At 42.2% G+C, this 21168-nt stretch overlaps 1 protein-coding gene across 4 annotated transcripts in view; it reads left to right on the forward strand.

The window, feature by feature from the left end:
* SEC24D (SEC24 homolog D, COPII coat complex component) overlaps positions 1 to 18878 on the forward strand; it is a 74194-nt gene extending 55316 nt beyond the window's left edge. For all 4 annotated transcript variants that reach the window (XM_064450556.1, XM_064450555.1, XM_064450557.1 and 1 more), the window contains 13 exons: positions 783 to 907; positions 5310 to 5501; positions 6105 to 6198; positions 8675 to 8791; positions 9236 to 9406; positions 10134 to 10230; positions 10877 to 11022; positions 12939 to 13077; positions 13529 to 13647; positions 15250 to 15429; positions 15960 to 16151; positions 16703 to 16792; positions 17180 to 18878. In XM_064450556.1, coding sequence (XP_064306626.1) covers positions 783 to 907; positions 5310 to 5501; positions 6105 to 6198; positions 8675 to 8791; positions 9236 to 9406; positions 10134 to 10230; positions 10877 to 11022; positions 12939 to 13077; positions 13529 to 13647; positions 15250 to 15429; positions 15960 to 16151; positions 16703 to 16792; positions 17180 to 17320 — 1803 coding nt within the window. In that variant the 3' untranslated portion in view covers positions 17321 to 18878. The remainder of the gene's footprint in view (positions 1 to 782; positions 908 to 5309; positions 5502 to 6104; positions 6199 to 8674; positions 8792 to 9235; positions 9407 to 10133; positions 10231 to 10876; positions 11023 to 12938; positions 13078 to 13528; positions 13648 to 15249; positions 15430 to 15959; positions 16152 to 16702; positions 16793 to 17179) is intronic.
* Positions 18879 to 21168: the final 2290 nt, after the last annotated feature.

Consider the following 21168-nt stretch of genomic DNA (forward strand, 5'->3'; position numbering starts at 1 on the left):
CATCTTACTTTTTCCTACGTACAGAAACTTGTGTCAGGAGTGTGTGCCACGATTTGTACGCCACTTCCATTATGAATAAGAAGAATTCCCGAAGGAATCCGTACCGGCCCAAGTCACTGCTGTGTGTGCAGCAGTTACACACGTTGAATGTTCCACTCTCACGCGTTGATTATCTTGCAGAAAGTCAGCTTATTCCTGAAAGTACAGCCCAGCTGTCCACAATGCATCGGAGCATGAGACAGGATGCAGATCATCACCACTTAGTACTGCTGAGAACGGAGATATTTTAATTCTGGTTCAGTACCTCAGTTGTGTTTTCTGTTTCCAGATGGGTTAGAAATCACTTAACAGTTGTTAGAGGCAAATGCTAACAAAAACTGAATTTAAGCATTCACGTTAACAGAATGGTATTGCGTCTTGATACAGGGCATGCAAAACCAGTATGGGTACAGAAAAAAAACAAAAGGCAAATTTGTTTAAACACTCGAATTCCAGCAGAAAATATCTGTGTTTCATCTTACCTAATTAGCTGCTACCCTTTACATGGTTTATTATTTTAATATTTTATTATTGGATGCTATTTTCCAGTAATAATGTTTTCTTTCGGGGTGGACTTTACCCAATATGTGTCAGCTTTCTGCAATAGTTGCGATTTATGATCCATAGCATTTTCCAGACAACTGAACGCTGTATTTAGATTGCCTTATGGTACCACCTGTAAATTTTTCCAACATAACAGGACACTGTCTAATTTTTCCTGTGAATGCTCGTTTTTCCTGTAGAACAACAAGCCTCCAAAGCCACCAGCTTATATCTTCATGATTGATGTATCATACAGAAACGTAAACAGTGGCCTAGTTAAACTCATATGTGAGGAACTGAAGACTCTGCTAGATAAGCTTCCAAGGTAAAGAAACAGAAGTGTGCTTTGCTTAACTCGCTACACTGCGGTTTTCATGCATTTTTGCATGTTGAGAGGTGAAAACAAGCTACAGAAAATGTCAAAATTTACCGCACAGGCATTTTTGGGGTGATAGTGACCAAATGTTTACACTGCTGGCAGCTCTTAAACTTTGTCTGGGCTTACTATGTGAATGGAAAGAATCTGTCGTACTAATCACCCATGTAGCGGGCATTCTTTTCCTTCCTTCTAGTGAACTCTAGTGGCAGTATCAGCCAAGTCCCAGCTTGTAGTTTTGACTTTACCTGCTTACAGTAGTTCTGTTTCCTGCAATGCTGTTTTTCTCATTAAATTAAACAGGGAAATATCAAAACCAGAATACTCAAGAATGGCAAGTCTCTCTAAAGCCATAGTGTTGGTAGTTTGTATCTTTAGCTCTTACTGTTTGTTAATTAGCAAAACTTTTAAAGCTTCTTGCTGAGCTGTGAGACTTTTCTATCCTGCTATGTATCTGAGAGGAGAACAAATCTTGTAGGCAGCAAACACGTTATGAAATGTAGCACATTTGCTTTGTGAGCATTAAAAACACACTAGCAGTAGTATTATTACTGTCGGTATTAATGTGTGTGTTACTTTAATGTAGTTTAGTATAGTTTTTAGTATGGTATATTAGTAGAGTTTTCATTAAAGTTTAAGTAATGCAGCCTCATGTAGTTAAATGAGAGTGGTGAAAGACAGAAATTAAGCAGACAAGATGCTTCTTGGCAAAGGCATATAAAAGCATTGAAGAACATACAGAAAGAAAATGCATTCCAAATAACAATACTTGCAGAGAGAATGGACTTCAGAAATAGAGCAAAGTGAGGAAGGGTGGGAGACGGGCTCCTTGAGATAATCTGGGATATGTTAAAAATCTTTTATCGTGTGTCCTTCTGGGATCTCTGTGCATGAAAGAAATTCCAGTCCAGGGTGGGGGGTTAGTTTGTCAGATGCCCATGTAAGGCCATCTCTCATGTACTTTGTCACTGAAGATTACACTGGAGACACAAGTGTTTGATATTATCCTGAACATATCTCAGAGCTTTCCGTCAGGATTGGTCATGACCCTGAAGATAATAGAAGGCATGAGCATAGTAACATAAAGCAGTGGCAGTTTAGAAGCACCTAGGCTTGAATAGGGAAAGTTGAAGAAAAATGAAACCAAGCGTACCTGCATCACAAAAAAGACACATTAATTCTTCTCCTCGCCAGCACTCCGCAGAGATCTGCTGCTAAATAATTTGTTTGCAGGGCCAAAGTTTTCATGTCTACTGAGAAAAGCAATTAAAAAAAAATAAAGGGCAGGCCCTTCAGTTTCTTCAGACTCGCCTGTTGTCTTTAAACAACATAATCTAAAAAAAAAAAACCCAAGGCATTCCACCAAAATCTGTGGTGAAGCTTTCATATTGGTGCTGATACAGAGGTCATCGTGTGTCGATTTTCTGCTGCTGGACAAAGACACCTGCAAAAATCTTCTGCTGTTACCACATGAGGTGAAAGCTCATTCCTGTGCTGGGAATTCACCCTGTGAATTCCGCTTGTAGCGGAAACTCTTGGGGTAGCAAAGCAATCTGTGTCACAGAAGGGCGGCTGGTGTAAAGGCCTGTGCCAGGTAAGCCTGTGAAAGTGGCTGCGAAGTGAGAAGTTAGAGGCAGCAAAGAAAGGATTAAAGTAGGTGGCTCAAGACCTGGTATTAAGAACTTCATGTTTTTGTAGACTTGCAGCACAGCAGAAAACACATTATTTGCTTGCTTGAAATTTTAGAGCAGACATTTTCAAACTTACGTGTTCCAAATCAGAAACCCCTGATTCTGTATTTAGAGAAATACAGAGAAGTATGTTTATAGAAATTGTGCTTAGGAGCTCAGAAAATCAGGCTGATGGATTGTGCAAACACGATCTTTGGGTGCATAATTAAAAAAAACCCAAACCATTTGAATGCATTTCTGTACATATGATCCAGGCATCTCATTCTGAGATTCTGAGAAGAGCTGGATAGTGTGTGAGCTATGGAGGCAATCGGCTGCTACATTTGCAGCTAATCTTTAAAACTAGGATAGAAGAAGTTGGATGAGGTGTGGCAATACAGACTGCCACAGGTGAGAGCAGTATCTGAAAAAATTGTCTCAAATAGCTGCTGTGTAACAATTTTGGCACTATGAGGATGATGTGGACGCTTCTCTTTGAAGTAGGAAAGCGCTGTGTGTGCAGAAAGCTAATACCTTGTCCTCACCAAGCTCCTGAATGCTCCCCATTAATTCTGTTACTAAGAAAATAGTGTCTGAGTGCTGGGAATGATTAGAAATCTACATTCAGAAATGATGCGTCTGTTCAAGGTAGCGTATCTTGGAGGGATTATTTAAAATGCTTCTTTATGGGTGTTCAATCACAGAATATTGATTTGGTTTAGATCAAAGTAGCCCTTTTCTCATCCAGCTGGGTTCCCATAAAACACGGGAGGTAGATTACCATTCTAGACTGACGTGAGGGTTAAAGCTTGTACATGAGAAAAATTATTTCTCTCCCAAGTTCAGGGTTTCGGGTGAAGCTTGTGAAACTGCCAATGACAATTTTTTTTTTCTTTTTTTTGAAGGCAGACAAATTTGACAGCCAGGAAGAAGGCTGACAGTTTTTTTTCTATTTGCTGGAAGAAAAAGTGAACGAGAATTGCACTAAAAGCCTATTTGTGGTGTTTCTCCTCTTTAGTTTGACTTTTGATTCTGGAAGCATTTGTAAACTCATGAAAGGCAATCTCTCGGTTGCAGTGGAACAGGATGGAGGCCTTGCAATTGATTTTGGTGGGGCCAAAGCATTACACCCCGTAGGAGGATAAATATTTTCAAACCCTGGCTGCTTTACTGTGGTGGAGGCTGAGGGTGACTGTTAACACTCCCTTGTTTCTTCAGAGGTTAGAGTGAAGGATAAATAGTAGATTTTTTGCCCCAAGTGCCTAGTAATTGGAAATACTATGGTAGGGCTCTGGTAGTGAATTCTTTTGGTGTGATAGTAATGTCTGTATGAGACTGTGTGCATTATGGTATCCTGTTTGTCGATTAGTGTATTTCTTTGTGTTAAGTATTTTACAGTCATAACCTTCCGTGAGTGGCTTCTTTTATAAACTAAAGAAAAGAAAATCAGCTTGGCTGTTTCTGTGGTTCCTATTGCCACAGTCTCAGAGAACATTGTGGTACATAGTTCTACATCCTGATGGGATCAAACAGTAACTCTTGCTGTTCCCCTGTTGAAATGGAAACTGAGGCACAGAGAAATTAAATAATTTCATCTCAGGTTGTAAATTAAGTCAGGATTTCCAAGTTTCAGTACTTTGAATATGAAACTCTCTCAAACATGCAGAAGCATTAGACTACAGACTGCAGTATTTGCTGGTTTTGTGACATCTCACCCTAAGTAGGCTGCTTATATGTTTCATGTTGCTGAACAGAACAGACGGGCTGGCCTGTAGTAATTGCAAGTGCCACAGGCTTCCTATCAGGCATTGTCGTGCTAAAGGCTTGGTTTGTCATTTACAAGAGGAACAACACTGCTACAAGAGGTGTTATTAGTAATTAAGACCAGTTTTTTGAACAGGGTTGCCTTTTACAGAAAAGCTCACTAAGTTTAGGACTCTAAACCGGGTAAGGGTCTAACTAGTACTAATAATAACGCCGCTACTAACGGCAGGGTGAGCTACTGCTTAGAGGAGTCACCACCACAAAAACAGAGGCCGAGCCTGCTGCCTCGGGGCTCCTGTGGGCGCAGCTCACAGCAGCAGTTTGCTAGCTCTGCTTGGCCTGGGAACTTACTAGCGATAATGAGTAATTTCTACAGTGTGTTTCCTGCGTGATACACAGCTCTTGAGGATCTGTCAGCTTCTGCTGCTTAAAAGTAGTCCGGCTGAAGCAGAGGATTGGCCCACTGAAGTCACCAGACGTTATTCAAGCCTAGTTACTGTTCTTACTAGGCATCAGTCTTAGTGTCACTGAATTATGGTGTATTCTAAATAAAGCTGGGTTTCTGATTGTATCTTGTAACTAATTGTCCTGTTCTCTCTCTTTTCCATGTTTTGAGGAGAACACGGTTTATTCTTTATCTTACAGACTTTTGATTGCTTGCACGGGATGCATGGTTGGTAGGGTTGAGATAAATTTATATATTTTTTAAAAGCAAATAATATATCAGTTGATTTTATCAGGGTGTTTTAATTTGACCCGAGGCAAAGATTGAGGCCGTTACATCTGCTTGGTGGTTGTTTGCTTTGTTGCTCCCAGTACAGATAATGAGCTGAAAGCAGCCTTGCATTGCAAAGGAACGTTTTTATTGCAAGGTCAGAATTTCAGAATTATAACCAGTTTTTATATTTTTCTTACAGAGAAGAGCAAGAAGAATCCTCAGCAATTCAAGTTGGTTTTGTTACTTACAACAAGGTCCTCCACTTCTTTAACGTAAAGAGCAGCTTAGCTCAGCCTCAGATGATGGTGGTCTCAGATGTTGGAGAAGTTTTTGTTCCCTTGCTGGATGGTTTCCTTGTTAACTTTCAGGAATCACGATCTGTTGTTATCAAGTAAAGTATAATTATTCCATGTATGAAAAGATTTGAGTGCTTCTGATACGCATTATGCCTTTTGGTCAGTTGTGTTATGGGGGTACGTGTATTTATTGAAATACTTTAGAAGCCAGCTGATGCTTCAAGTCATATATTTCCACCTCTGAGGCAAAGAAAAAGTTTGAAATTGAAATTGAAAGCATATTTAGGCCAGGTGTAAGCCATGCATCTTCAGCTGTGCTGCTTCAGAAACGGGAGGAGGGTTGTGGCTGTGTGCCATGTTGCACGTTTTTCCTCTTGTGATGTATATGATGCACACCTGGATATGATCTAAGGACTTTTTCGTTCTTACAGCACGATAGAGCTCTTAATTTTTAGCTGTTTTTTATTTATTGTGTGTTCCTTTACGTTACCAGCTTTGAAATAATGCATCTCACAGAATTTAAAAATTCACAGTTGGTTTTATTCTGGCTGGAATCCTAAAAAATTGAGCAATCAAAATTAATAATTTTTTACCATAAATTTGCATGGAAAACATCCTGCTGTGTGAAGACTTGGTGTGTTTGGGGATTATCCCAAATATGCTAACTGGTTGAGACACTGATCCCTTGTCTTTCATAGCTTGTTGGACCAGATTCCAGAGATGTTTGCAGACACTAACGAGAGTGAGACCATCTTCGCTCCTGTTATCCAGGCTGGCATGGAGGCGCTAAAGGTTAGTGTGTTCCTCTCTGTAACAGAAGCGGCTCTTTAATAAGAATTGATAAGCTGCAGAAATTCCATTTGCTGAAAGCCAGTCCCGAGTCCTCCTACAAATCACAATGGGAAGTTAGGGAAAAAAGTCCCTGATTGTTTCCAGCGCAAACGTTCTGTTATTCTAAGAGTATGTTTGAACTGCTTTAGTCAAAATGAGAACACTGACGAGCGTAACATCTGTTTCCAGATTTTGCCTATTGAGGGAAACCAATCCCTAGAGTCTGTTCTACTTAGAATGGATGTTTAGGAGAAGATGAGGCGCAGGAGTCAGCTTCTCATTCGGCATTTGAGAGAAATAAAAAGGTTTAGTTACTGCAACAGAACTAATAGATAACTCTGGATGTTTGCACAGATGTCTAGTCCTTGCATGTAAGAAGGGCAGGAGAAGAGTCAGAATAAGATACGATTTTGCCCTGCCTGTTCTGCTTCTGCTGCCTTCTTGTGCAAAACAAGATATTTATGACTATGACTCAGTCGGGTGGGGGCTTGGAGGGTTTCCGCTTAACTGACAAGTTCTCACAGCTTGAATACAGCTGAAAATGAATCCACAGGTCAAGATGCATCCCCAGTTGCTTTCTGTATGTCCGGGACATCCCCTAAAGTGCTGACATTTCCGTGGAGCGCTGCCAGTTAAAAGAATGCCACCATGGCTCGCTCTAAGATTTGTAGGGGCAGAAAACAGCCAGTGGTATTTTAAAATAGTTGATCTATCTGTGTGCTGTGTGCAAGTAAAGCTTGAACTTTGAGTAGGTAATTTCGTTGAACCAAAAATATACAACGTTTCTCAGATCTGTTTCTTACATATTTAATTAGTACCTGCTTTCTTGTTATTCGATAGTGCCAGGAGGTGTGTGCGCAAAACATACGTTTGGTTACCGCTTCTGTCAGAATGCTCTTCCCTGACACCTGACTTCTACTAAACAAACTTAAGGGCCATAATTATAACTTTCCTTTGTCATTGGCTATAAAAGAAAGCGCTCTTAATTAAGCTTTTTATTTATCTCGGTACTTTAAAGTTATAATTTGCAAGGACTTTCACTGTGACTTATTAATATGCACATAGCTGTGCTCAGAGAAATGATTCCTGTCTAAAAGGAATACAATGGATTGTGTTCCTATTTGGGATCAATTTTAATACATTTTTAGAAATAAAATATAGACATTCTAGAAAATGTGTCAAAAGCAACGTCAGCAATTCCTGATGCGTATCATGACAAATTGTTATTTGCTGAGTCTTTCAGTCCTCAGCAGAATGCTTCTAAAAATGAATTTAAGAAATTGGCGTTTGTGATTAAAGATAACTGTGCTTGAAATATTAGGGGTGAAATTTCAGCTCTATTTGAAGTAATATACTGTCTTCAATTGCATTTCTGCCATAGCAAAGAGATTTCTAGTTTTCCCAGAAGGATCCCATAGCTTATTTTGAAATGTGGAATATCTTTGGAATATCTTTATCTGTCTTGCGAACATTTTAAGATCTGGAGGAGAAAGAGTAGCAAAGCTGATTTGTGTCTGTAGTCTTGGGTATTGCAGTTTTAACCTGGATGTGTGGTTAAGTCTGAAGCAGGAAAAGGACAAATCCTTCTTTCCTCCTTCCTCCCCTTCACCTTCACCCAACTTCTTCAGTACTTGAAGACCTCAGAATTGCTAATCCGTTTTCATTTCACTTGGCTTTAACTTTTGGTCAGCCCTGGAGCGGTCAGGCAGCTGGCCTAGATGGTCGTTGTAGATCCCTTCCAGCTGAAATACCTGCGGTACTGCTACTGTTGTTGCTTTCTTCTTTGGAATTCAGGGGCTTCTGCCAGTAGTTTGTCATCTCGGTAAATATCACATCCTCCTTAGAGCTCTGAATAAGAATAGAAAACTTGAATAACACTGGCAGTTACTTCATTTCTTAGTGGCAGGAGGAAATGTTAATCACAAATTTTGATATTCCTGCATTTTAGTGGAGATTCGAATGTAGAATCTAGTACAGGACTGTAACTGTGGCTCGTCGATAAAAATGCAGTGAACACTGGTGCCTGAACTGAAAGAAGTAATTTTTCTGTTAAATTGCATTTCCTTTTAATTTGATCCAATTCAGTATTTGTATTTTGGATACTTATTGCTTGTTTCATAAGGCTTGTGTGCAGCTGGAAAGTGTTCAAGAGGGATGTTCCTAGTTTTGCCTATCAAGAGTTTAGATTCCTGTGTAGAAATTACTGTAACAATGGAACAGCCAACTTACTGTCTGCTAGACTAAGTTATTTACTGGCATAAAATTCCCAGTTTGTTTTGGGACTTACTTCCGTAAAATTTTGAGTCTCGAAGTGAATTATTAGCTCTGAGGAGCTTGCAGAAAGTTTACACTGTTCTCTGAGATACCACAATCTATGAAAACTAGCCTTGTTTATCTTAGCGGTAATAAATATGCCAATATGGTGTCTTTGAAACAGGCTGCAGAATGTGCTGGAAAATTGTTCATCTTCCATTCTTCATTGCCAACTGCGGAAGCACCAGGGAAGCTGAGAAACAGAGATGACAAAAAACTACTCAATACAGATAAAGAAAAGGTATTTTCCACTCTGGGTTAACAAGGGACTGCTGTTACGCTGGACTTCTCTAATAGAGCCCTGATCTTTTTTCATTCATTTTCTTTCACAAAGATGTGTTGTTTAATCAGATAATATTCCCATTCTCGCTGTGCCCTGATCGTGTAGGTACATGGATGTTGGAACTCCAAAGTCAAACTAGGGTAGAGCACCCCCCAGCAGCAAATAATGCCGCCCATCAAGAGCCTTTGCGACCTGCCTGTTCAGCAATGTCATTCTCTAAGAACGCCCCGAGTTGGTTCCCTGCATACGAGTGTATAGGCAGGGGCAACGCGTTCTTAATCGAATTCGCGCCTCACTTAAAACTTCCACTTCATCTTTTTTATTTCAAGCGGGAATTTGGATTGTGGTTGGCTACCAACAGTGTCTAATGTTATGACACTTGTATTTTTTAATTCTGTGCAGATACTCTTCCAGCCCCAGGTAAACTCTTACGAGGCCTTAGCCCGGGATTGTGTGGCTAACGGCTGCTGCGTGAATTTGTTCCTCTTCCCAAACCAGTATGTGGACGTAGCTTCCATGGGTCTCGTCACAATGTACACTGGAGGAACACTGTACAAGTACAACAATTTCCAGGTAAGCGATGCAGGTTCCCTGCCTTTCAGGTAGTAACACCTGGGGATTTGCTGGTTTTCATTTCAGTGTGTGCTTTGATGTTATTAACCTGACAGTGGAGTGACTCTACAAAACTTACTTAGAAACACCAGGGGCTAAAATCCAAACGTAGAACTGACAGGTCAGGCTCCAATATATATCTCGAAACAGTGATAAACTGGGTGGTGTCATAAAATTAAATCCACTTACTTAAATATGCTGGCCTTTGGGCAGGGAAGTCAGTTACTCCTGTAACAGATAAAAATGCTTATAAGACCCCAGAAAAAAGCCATAACAACACTTGTTTAAGATTTCATGAGAATCTCTCTGGGGAGTCAGGGACCTTCTCTGTGTCAGGAGCTGGCCCGTAAAAGCATTTTTGTGTATTTTCTGTAATTCTTAAGATTGTGCTATAAACTCCTCGCTAGGCTGCAGGGTTAAGCGCAAGAACGGATATTACCAGAGATAATTTGATTGACTAGAAATTCTGGGTGTCCAAGCCTAGTGATGAAGTGGTGCACATTTGCACAGATGTGTTTCTGTTCACAAAACAACCACCAACGTTGTTCATCTCCTTTTAAAGGAAGAGTGAGCTGTTCAATGTGAAGAGCTTGGATGTCGGTAGGGTGGGGGTCACAGGGAGGGTTCCCGCTCTGTTGCTGCCACCCAGTGGCGAGCTGCAACCTTGGCTTTTGCGTTGCCTTTCTAGCTTGATGTGGACAGCCCGCAGTTCTTGAGCGACCTCAGGAAGGACGTCGAAAAAAAAACCGGATTTGATGCAATAATGAGGGTCCGCACGAGTACAGGTAACGCAACCCGTTGCAAATGACAGTAAACATGAATGCGTGTGACAGTATATCATTTTAGGTAATATCGTGCTGTACAGATCACCCGTCAGATCAGGTTAACTGTTGTAACTTCATAATGTACCCCTTGAAAGGTCATCGGATAGCCTGATAAAATGCGTGAATATGTCCTTCCTGTATATGCCTCCTTAATAATTAATTTTCAAATACGAGTAAGGCTTCTGATCATTATGCATGCTGCTGGCAGTGTAAGTTAAGTTGTATGAAAAATAAGTGTTGCTGCTGGGCACTTACACGTTCCTTCATTTTCATACTTAAATGACATTACTATGTTCTACTTTTCAAGCATTTGTTCTTACCTCAAATGCAAGTATTTGAGAAACATACACAGGCACGAAGTGGCGCAGAAGGCTCTGGGTGGTCCTGCTTCGTGGCCCATCAGCTTGTCCCTCTCAGCCAACTGTCAAAAAATGCCATCGGCAAGGGCAGTTGGGGCCCCCTGAGGCTGCAGATCCCCGAGGGAGAATGGTACCTGTCTCAGCAGCAAAACTGCCTGACCATAAAAAGGAAGTCACAAAATCACGTCAATTTTATTTGCCGTTTTTAGATAAAAGGATATGCTTCTTTTCTTTTAATCTGGCTGTAGGCTTCAGGGCTACAGACTTCTTTGGCGCTATTTACATGAACAACACCACAGACGTAGAGATGGCAGCAGTTGACTGTGACAAGGCAGTGACGGTGGAGTTCAAACACGATGACAAACTGAACGAAGACAGCGGAGCCTTAATTCAGGTAAAAAAAACTTAATTGCGTGTAATGTCATGCAACCGTGAGCAAGAACTGCAGCCGTAACAGAAAAAAAGTTACGGCGTAGGACTGACGGGAGCGAGGCACAGCTTGCACAGGCTCTGGTGACAGAATACCACTAAAGAAAGGGTTTTAATTAACTAGCCAAAGGTTGCATCTTAACTCAAAAGCACAAACGGTGCCCCTCGTGATAATTAGGGTGTTTGCCTACCGCCGTGCTGCATGTTCTGTTCAGGTATACTAAAATGCGTTCCAAGCGCTCGCTGAGAGCTCGTCTGCTATTATTTTTTCCATTTTACTAAATCAGCCTATCTGAAGTACAAGATTCATTACTGCTTATCTGGAAACCATTACTGCTGCGGCATTCTGTGTCAGAGCTCTGTTCAAGAGCAGTTCTCTGTTGCTAAAAATCACTTCCAACCCTACGGACTGCTCAAGACCCACCAGCAATGGGACCCGTGCAACGCAAGTTCTCGCTTGCACATCGCCAGCGGCCGACTGCCCTGCTCCCTCTGGCTCGTGGCGCGCAAGCGCTGGAAGCCCCGCGGCGCTCACCTGCTGGCATCACCGTGTACTCGGTGAATTATGACAAGGCACACAGCACCCGGGGCACGTAGGAGACAGCTCATCAGACTGGCAGCGGGAGCACCACTAGCACAAGGCTGCCCCGTGCCTCAGGAGCTTCATTGCTACCTTGAAAACACGAGGCTGTTCCAGAGCTAATCAGTCTTTGCTTCCCACCGTAGTCCACAACACAGGACCTCAGTAACAGTTCCTGGAAATGCCACTTAGGTAATAATTGGTATTCGCTGCGTAACTTGCCAACAAACAGGCTTGTGATACAGCTTTTGTTAGGAATGGGAGTATCTCACCCCCTACCAGATAATGGGAAGCTGTTGTTTACTATTCTGGACATTTAGTCATGCCTTTTTCCTATTTAATGACAGAAAATGTTACAGCTTGCAAGGTTTTAAACTTAAGCCACGGAATTATCTGAACTTTTTCTGTTCCGCCTGGCTTTTCGCTTGCCCCTGTAGGTGCTCCCTTTCATAGGTCAGCAGGTATCCCTGCACGTGAAGCATTTGGTAAGTCTGAAGTCACTTCCCGGAGCCACGGTGCAGCAGTGACAGGGATGTACGCGCCATGCGGATGTTGCAGTTACAGCTCTTTCATATGAGAGCTACGTGTGGAAGTAGCTAATGCAAGGCAGACTACAGTAACTTGGAGCCTGTGTTTGCCCCGCAGGCTTTGGATCATACATTACGTTGAAGTATCACCATTATACTGAAGTAGATTTGGAGTCCTAAGGAGTTCATAAATTACACCCTCAGTTTTTAATAAGTCCACAGCAGCTGTGTGGTGCAGGGGGTAGCAGGACCTCTTCTTTCGTTTCAAAAGGAACTTACACATGTAAAAAGAACCACCCAACTTTTCAAGGTTAGGATTTTTTTTCCCGTATTGTTTTTGCTAAGAAATAATGCGATGGGCAGAGTACTTCTCAGCAAGCTTCTCATCTCTTGTAGAGCGTCTTTTCACATACATTTGTTTGAACTGTTCAAATATTGCAGTTACTAAGTATGATTTACAAATCTACAATCAGTGGTCGCTTAGCTTCAGCTGATACCATCGGTGTGTCGCAAATGACAGTAATACGCCTTTCGATCAGGCATATTATTTTTTATAATTTTAAGATTAGTAACTTTAATAATATCTAATATACTTCCTTAAAAGAAAATACAGGTACGTTGGTCCTTGAGATGGCAGAAGCACTGAAGCAGCACCGCAAGGCTGTCTTCAGAAGTAATTATACACCTTTTATGCACAAAGGTGGCAGGCTCTTGCACGACAGCAGCTTTTTGCTTTAAAATACAAACAACCAGCGCTTTGCTCCTCTGTTGCAGTGCGCTGTCCTTTACACATCAATAAGCGGGCAAAGACGACTGCGCATACACAATATCGGTTTAAACTGTAGCTCCCAGTTAGCTGATATCTACAAGAGTTGTGAGACTGATGCACTTATCAACTTCTTCGCTAAGTCAGGTAAAGTTACAAGAGACCAGTTTTTGTTTCCTTTTTAATTTGGGCTGGAGGGAGGGGCAGGAAAGGGAGCTGCAGTGATTACCTAGCGGGAAGTCATGTTTTGTAACTTGCTGCTCCAAGCCTGAGCAACTCTTGAAGTAGCGTGAAACTGAGAAGACAAATAGATGATGATGTATTTTAGATGTACGGCCAGAGAAGTAATGCTTGTAAAGGTAGCTAGGAACATGTAATGCACAAAAGGGTGTAGGCACAGCAGTGGAAATGGACACCCTGTCGTAGTGGTGGGGGGGTTGGCAAAGATGAATAAACGTCCCCCAAAATGCTCTCTGTAATAGAAACTAAAAACTAGCCATAGACCTCAGGTTAGTAAAGCTAGAAGTTAGCAGAATATAGATACTTCAAGAGTACATGGCCAGCTTCAGTATGCTCTTTTATTCTTCTGGTTTTGTAGCTTACAAAGCCATGCTAAGCCAACCAGTGAAGGCCGTCAGAGATATCCTGGTGAATCAGACAGCCCACATGCTGGCGTGTTACAGGAAGAACTGTGCCAGCCCCTCGGCAGTAAGCCAGGTAAAACCCACCCGAACTCGGTCCTCCCCCAGCCAGGCTTTGCAGCAGCTGAACGACCACCCTCAGCCACCAGCGGCGGCAGAAAAAGACAGTTTCAAGACAGACTTTTCTTTCAAATATAATTACTGACAGGTGGGATTCAGTGGTAGCGATTACAACACACGGAGGCTGTGGTTCCGGCACAAATGGCAATGCCATTGAGGAATGGACGATTGTGTTCACACAAAGGCGCTTAGACAGCCTTTTTCTTCCTGTGGGAATTACTCACAAAGCTTTCATTTTTTCTTTCTTTCTTATGATGTTAAAGATTTTAGTATTCTAATTTTTAATGAAGATGACTGTTATTATCAATCTGACTTTGCACATGGGTGTCTCAAGTGTGCTGGAGTGATAAATACCTGATGTCTAGATGGGGCCAAACTCCTGGCGGGGGGGACAAAAATCTATGGTGATCAAGGTAACAGTCTGCAACGCCTTTGTATACCAAAGGGTAGTAAGGAGCTCTAGGAACCCAATTACTGATAGTCTGCATTACTTGAACATTCTCTCAACTTAAGACATCTCTATGATGTTCAGCCCAATCTTTTAGATATTCAGAACAACTGGGGAGGTCTAACTGAACCAAAAGGCCTTGCCAAATCATTTCAGCAACTGTTTCTGACAGAAGTCTTTTTCTGTTTCAAACAAATACCCAAAGATGGCTGAACTAAATCCAAATCCTGTAAGCATTTGACTTTAACTTCTGTTTTTCTTGCACCTCTCAAAACATTTCCCCATCGCCTTCAGATTTTGAGGCACTTTAAAAACTAGCAGGACTGGCTGGCTTGCTGACACTTTTTTGAATGACAGTTGCCAATTCTGTACATTAATGCTGACGTTAATAGGGAGGCCAAAGGACTCACTCTGACTGCGTTTGAGGTATTGGATTTAGATTAGTTGCTTTGATGTCCTTTAAAATGTATCTATCTTCCAATTTCTCCTTCTTCTTGACTGTAATACATAGCTTAGAATTATTAGCACACCCTAATTATGTGACTTAGTAATCAATGCTCTGGTAAAAGCACCAGTTGTTTCCTTTTAGATTATTTGCCCTTCTGTCCTGGCAATTCAACAAGACAAAGACTAAGGCTTTTACATACTGTGCAACGCTTCCAATGATCAAAAGCCTGGGCAATGAATTGTTTAATCTCAGTGAGGGCTAAATATGTTAGGACCAATGCCAGAGAGACACTTGCTGTGGACCTGCATGTCCCTCCTAAATTATTCAGAGAAAAAAACCACCCCTTTTTCCTACATGACTCCCCTTTAACTTAGTACCTAAAAACCAGCATGGGTTACATGGAGATGTGGCATCCAAAATGATGACCACAGTCTATAGGGCAAATAATTTCTGTTGGATTCTTATTAAGTGTATTAAACATTCAGAGCTGCCCCATCTGGTTTGGAACAGCACATATAAAAAAAAGTTTCTAGGTTGTTGTTTTTTTTTTTCCCTCTTTAATGAAAGAAAAGCAGTAGTGGGTTATTTAAATGTTTGAAAGTCCAGCTCCCATTCCCCAGCACGTGGGATATATTAAATAACAAGCCTTCTCTGCCTCTCAGCTCATCCTTCCGGATGCGATGAAGGTGCTGCCGGTGTACATGAACTGCCTGTTGAAGAGCTGCGTGCTAGTTGGCAGGCCAGAAATTCCCACTGACGAGAGAGCCTACCATCGCCAGCTGGTCATGTCTATGGGGGTAGCCGACACACAGCTGTTTTTCTATCCCCAGCTTCTACCACTTGTGAGTACGTTTGCACAGCTTTCTGGTTGCAGTAGAACTGTTTTCAGTATGCTGTTATTTTATAGTTGTGCAGATACAGAACCGATTCTGTCTGCCAGCCAAGTGTTATGCTACCCCGCTGGATTACACGGGTATTGTGATGTAGTTGCTGGCTGAACTAAACTGAGTTGGGGGGGTAGAACCTGTAGTTCAAAGGAAAAGGGGGAAGTAACATTACCAGTCACTGACATCAGCATCCTCTAAGAATCTCGCTGTGTTTTTAACAAGGTTTTCACCCAGGCTAAGGAAAGATACCAGCTTTACTAAGGATCAACACCGGTGCGCAAGTGTCTCCCCGCTTATGGCAGGTCTTCCTTTGCATGCAGTGCCTTAACTGAAAAAGAGGAGGTTTGATTTCCAGTTCCTCTAATCTGGAAAGGAAGCACTAAGCTGTACTAAACCCTTCAATAGTTACTTTCCAGTATCTAGTAAGAGCTTCACTCACCTGGAAGTCACCTAGTCTAAAACTCCTGTGTATTTTTGCCCCACAGCACAGCCTGGATCTGAAGAGTGACGCTGTCCCAGCTGCCGTCCGCTGCTCTGAGGAGCGTCTCTCAGAAGGAGGGGCCTTCCTTCTGGCCAACGGTCTGACTATGTTCCTATGGCTGGGAGTCAGCACGCCCCCCGAGCTCATCCAAGGGCTGTTCAACGTGCCATCCTTCGCACACATCAGCACGGAGGCTGTGAGTATGGAGACCAGTCCCTTTTTCAGAGTTTATTAAGACCAGACTTACTAAAGACCCACCAGAGAAACAAGCAAGGCACATTTTCAGCATTCGGCAGAATTCAGCAGAAACAGGTGACCAGCAGAAGGTGTTAAGGCACCAGAAGTATCTTTACATACACCAAACTTTAGTAAGCTTTTACACTTTGAACTCTTAAGGGTGAGAAGCTTTCACAACATTTTTAAACCTTCTTAGACTTTCACTCTTCCAGGTATTAAAGTCCTATTGAATCTGTATTGCTAAAATGGGAACAAAACACTTCACAATAATTAAAGTTTCTCCTCGTAGTGAATTTTCACATAGAGATTATTTTAAACTGAAAAATGGCTTAGACAGCTGGGTCTTTAAGATGAGACACACATCTTTGTGCAGGAGATGGCATTTCCCAGTTCAGAATGAAATTCACAGTACTTGCATCATGGATATCAGCAGCTACTCTCGTATGAATTAACTAACTGGTAAGAGATGTGACTGGAATGTAACAACCTGCCATGCTTTCATTCTAACAGACATCACTGCCTGAGCTGGACAATCCATTTTCTAAGAAACTTAAGTCAATCCTGGAGCATATCCAGCACCAAAAGCCCTACACTATGAAGGTAAGACTTCTCTCTGCCTCAACTCATGCCTCACACCTGTTCAAAGGCACACTACTGGCTTTGACAAAACTTCTTGGTAGCTGTAAAAGGTTTTATAGATCAGGAATTTTCCTGTACATCAGTGAGTTCCAGCGTGCATTGTAGGCACAAGCATCTCAAATGTGCTTAATTCTTAAAGAGATTTTCAGAGGTAGTCAAGCCTAAAGGTTTTGTTCTGCAAACCTTAATTCACACTAGTTTCTCTCACCTGTGTTTATAAAAACAGCTACTGAAATGCAGCTATTTATTAGTTTGGGGTTCCCCCCCAACAGCATACGGTCATAGATACAGGGGAACCGTACTGCCATTTAGCATGACTGGGTCGTAAACCTATGTATCTCTTCTCAGCTCATTATAGTGAAACAACGGGAGCAGCCAGAGATGCTTTTCCGACAGTTCCTAGTAGAAGACAAGAGTATTTATGGAGGAGCTTCTTACGGGGATTTCTTATGCTGCGTTCACAAAGAGATCTGCCAGCTGCTCAGTTAAGGAAACTCAAGTACAATTTGTCAGTTTGGTTTTAATTTTACAAGAGGGACAGTCATCGGTGCCTCAAGGCTGGCCCACAGCTCTGCCGTACCCAGGCATTCTGCTGTGCTTTAGCAACCCTTTTCTGTGCTCTTTTTGTACAGTTTCATGTCACACAACCTCTCACTGAGTATTTAGCTTAGGTATGAAGCTGTAGAATAGGAAGGTCTGCACTCAGGTATTAAGCTTCTGGGAGGCTTGACTCCTCCTCTAAGTTGAACTGCCAGATTTCACACTGTCAATGCTTAAGAGCAAACAGTATGCGTTTATTAAAATATAATTTAGAAAACTCTTTTATTATTCCTTTTGCTAGTCATAAGTTGTAAAAGAGCCAGGAAAGATGCTCAAAATCTATAGAGAAGAAGAAAAAAAAAAACCAAAACGCTGCATTTTCTAGACTTGGTTCAGATTTGCAGTAATCAGGTAGTTCAATTTGAGCACTTCAAAGTCCATGTAAAGCTAAGCTCTAAAAAATAATCCCCTTTTTCCTGGAAGGGCCCAGCATTACTTTCTACAGAGAGAGAGCGCTCTGGGTAACCTTCCACACCCGGGGTTATCCAGGACACAAAAACACCTCGGTTTATAACTGGACTTGAGTAAGTTTAACCATAACGGACCACAGTAACCAAGCAAGCCTTTTGCTAAGTAAGTTTGACAGATAATACCACACTATTATGGTACAATTCTCTGGAGTCTTATGGGCAGCAATTAATTTAGCACACTATTTAATTACATTTTCAACACTGAACATGTTGGGTTTTGTTTAGTACATTTGCAAACTGGAATATTCCCAGTACAACTTAGATAAACATCTGTCCCTCAGCATTTCAGTGGCAGGTCAACTGCTGACACATTAACCAAAGGTTAGTTGTGGTGCTATAAAAAGGAAAACCTTGTTTAATACCAGTCCTCCTACAGTGACCTCCTCTCAACATGACTGATTTAGTCAACAGTCAGCGCTTTGAAGACTAAGCCTCTACTAATATCAGTACTGAAGGTAGAATTTAGACAGCCAGAGTCTTTGGAAGAGCTGTTTACCTCAGATATGTCGTCAGCCTGACCAAAGCCTCTGCACGTGAGGTTTGAACTTTTCTGAGCTTGAAAAGCTATTGTTTCAAAGAAAGCAAAAGCCCCTTACAAGTAAAGATAACAGTTGGGCCTCATGGGGGGGAGGGAGAAAAGGTGCCTTTAAACATGTTAGCATTGCTACTTTGTGTTAATCATTTAAATAGCCAAGATAGATAAGCAGTCAAGATGGATAGCTTCTGGCGTGACAGCTTATCAAAACAGTGGTATCCTTGTGCATCAACTGAGAGCTCTTAAAATAAGTGGCTGTATTACAAAAAGGGTCCTGGGACTGAAGTCAGCTGCCAAGTTAGCTGAAGATATTAGCGTGTAAAAAGTATTTGTTGCCATTCCAAACCAGTGTACTTTGTAAAATGACACCAGCATCTCTTTGTGTAAAGACATAAGCAATTATTAAATGCAGTCATCGTGTGTGTGTTTATCCTTTCCCATACTAAGTTCTCCAAGTTCTTTTATGCTATCAGCCTCTGCCAAAAGCTGTCCAAGTCCTCTTGAGCAGGAGCACCTAGAACTAGTGCCCCAGTTCAACTAGCAATGGAAACTGGCTTCAGGGTTCACACAACGCCTCCCCTGGCCCTTCCCTGTAAGCACAGCAAAGCAACATAAGAAGGCTGTTACCCTGACTTCAGGAGCCAGGGAACTTCGCAACACTAATTCCTACACAGCATAAACCGCGCCATGCAGCCACCAATTAGCCAAGAGCCCTGGAGGTCACCTTCACCTGCGCCGACTTTAAAGACAGGCAAGCTTCTCTGGCCTTACAGGACTGTCAGTGTTTCTGCTGTTAGCCTCACCCCCCGTTGCGCTAAGGAGACCCACTCAAACTAAGTCTCAAATGTGCCAAAACAGCCTGGCAGGTAATATTCCCCCCCCCCCCAGAACAGTGAGTCAGGAAAGGGGCGGATGCAGCCATTCTCACCTGGTCAGGCAGTATAATTAGGGGCACGCTTGTGCTCAGGGGCTGAACAAAGTTCAAGTCAACTGCAGTGAGTAGGAGTTTCCCTCAGAGGCAGGAAGCTGGTGAGCTGCTCCCCCAGCCAGCTCCTGCCTCACCCACGCCTGCTCAGGCCCCATTTCCTTACCTTATTTCATGGTTTGCCACTGGCCGGCGATAAATGGCTGCACCCCAACCACATGCATCTTCTACTTGGTCAGTTCAGGCCACGCGAGCGCCAGCAACCAACTGCTTTACACCTTGAATTCTGGAGCACACCCGCACACTGGCAAAGCCTACAGCCAGCAGGATTTCAGGCACAGAGGTGCCATTCAGAACCCAGTTGGAGGAAGACTAAGCTGTTTGTTTGAATTGCTTACATACGTACATCGGCGCTCTAGCCCTGCACGTAGTTAATTTGACCTACGCTGACATCATAATGGCAAAACTAGCATCAGGCCACAGAGGCGGGTCGATACAGCAGCTCTTGCAGCAATCATACAAGTTACCGCGCTTGTAACGTGTAATTCTTGGCTCCAGCACAACCGGCAGGACTGATATTCAACTCAGCATTACAGTAGGTAGGCCTTTGTATTTTTTCCTTTTTCCTTTGTAATTACTGCAATAATTATACTCAAAATTACTTCATGTTTTGCTGCAGAACTTACCTGCTGCTTGCTTTTTCACCCAGGAGAACAACCCATGTTAATTAGTTGACCTTCATCCCATTACACTGGGTGATTTCTACTACACAATGACGTTGCCACCACTTTATCCATTTTGGAAGGAGAAATCGGTTTATAATGCAGCAGGCCTCATTCTCTAGCACTTTCAGTAAGTCAATGTATCCTTAAAAATTAAAGAAACAAAAGACTTCTAGACATTTTCAATGTAATGAGCGTGAAGTGGTCATTTATTCTTGTCTAGAGTGCCTTCTGGATAGTTTTAGCCCCTGCCAAGGATTTTAAAACATCTGCGTAGTCAAAAATTAATCCCTTGACTTAATGCCATTGTCAGATCAAAACTGTTCTTTAGTTTGCAGCCTAAATTCCACTCCACTGCGCAAAGCAGTCAGTATCTACAAACCTACGCAATGAGACCGTGTTCACACTACGGTGCTGGGGAAGCACCTCGAAAACCCCACGCGTGCAGCCCAGTAGCCTCCCCAGCACATCCAGCACTTCAACCAACTTCTCATAGCCAGCCGCGTCGGGAAGCGGAGAGCATTCGCAAGCTGTTGCCTGGATTTACATATACTTCTTTACTGTTAACCCATGTCTTAAAATCCCTTTGAAGCTGAATGCTAAGACATGCCCAGTACCTTGTCAGTGCAACTGTCAAATCAAATCCTTCACTTCATTCATGCAGGCTGGAAGATATTAAAAGTATTCTAAACCCCTTCCAGAATGGAAGGACATGACAAGATCTAGACAGGCATCCCCAACCAGATTGGTGGCATTATGCACTTAATAAAATTGGAAAGGAAGAAACTTGTTAGGCTTTTTATCTTCAAGGCTAGCATGCTCAAATTAGTCTCCGTTTATTGGTGGTAAATTAAACATTCACCAGTTCAGCAATTATGAGCATCATCCTCCTCCTTCTGGTAAAGTGTTACAACTGAGACATTAACTGACAAGCAGTAATGAAATTAGAAGCTTTTCATCTCTAGCCACCACTTTAAATGTCGTCCAAATCAACAGTGATTGAAAAATGACCAGATGTGTTTACGGTGTCACTGGGAAGGTTGGGGAACGGTGTCTCACCACCGTGTTTTTGAAGTATCACCTCC

This window comes from Phalacrocorax carbo, chromosome 4 (assembly GCF_963921805.1).
Source record: "Phalacrocorax carbo chromosome 4, bPhaCar2.1, whole genome shotgun sequence".
NCBI lineage: Eukaryota > Metazoa > Chordata > Aves > Suliformes > Phalacrocoracidae > Phalacrocorax > Phalacrocorax carbo.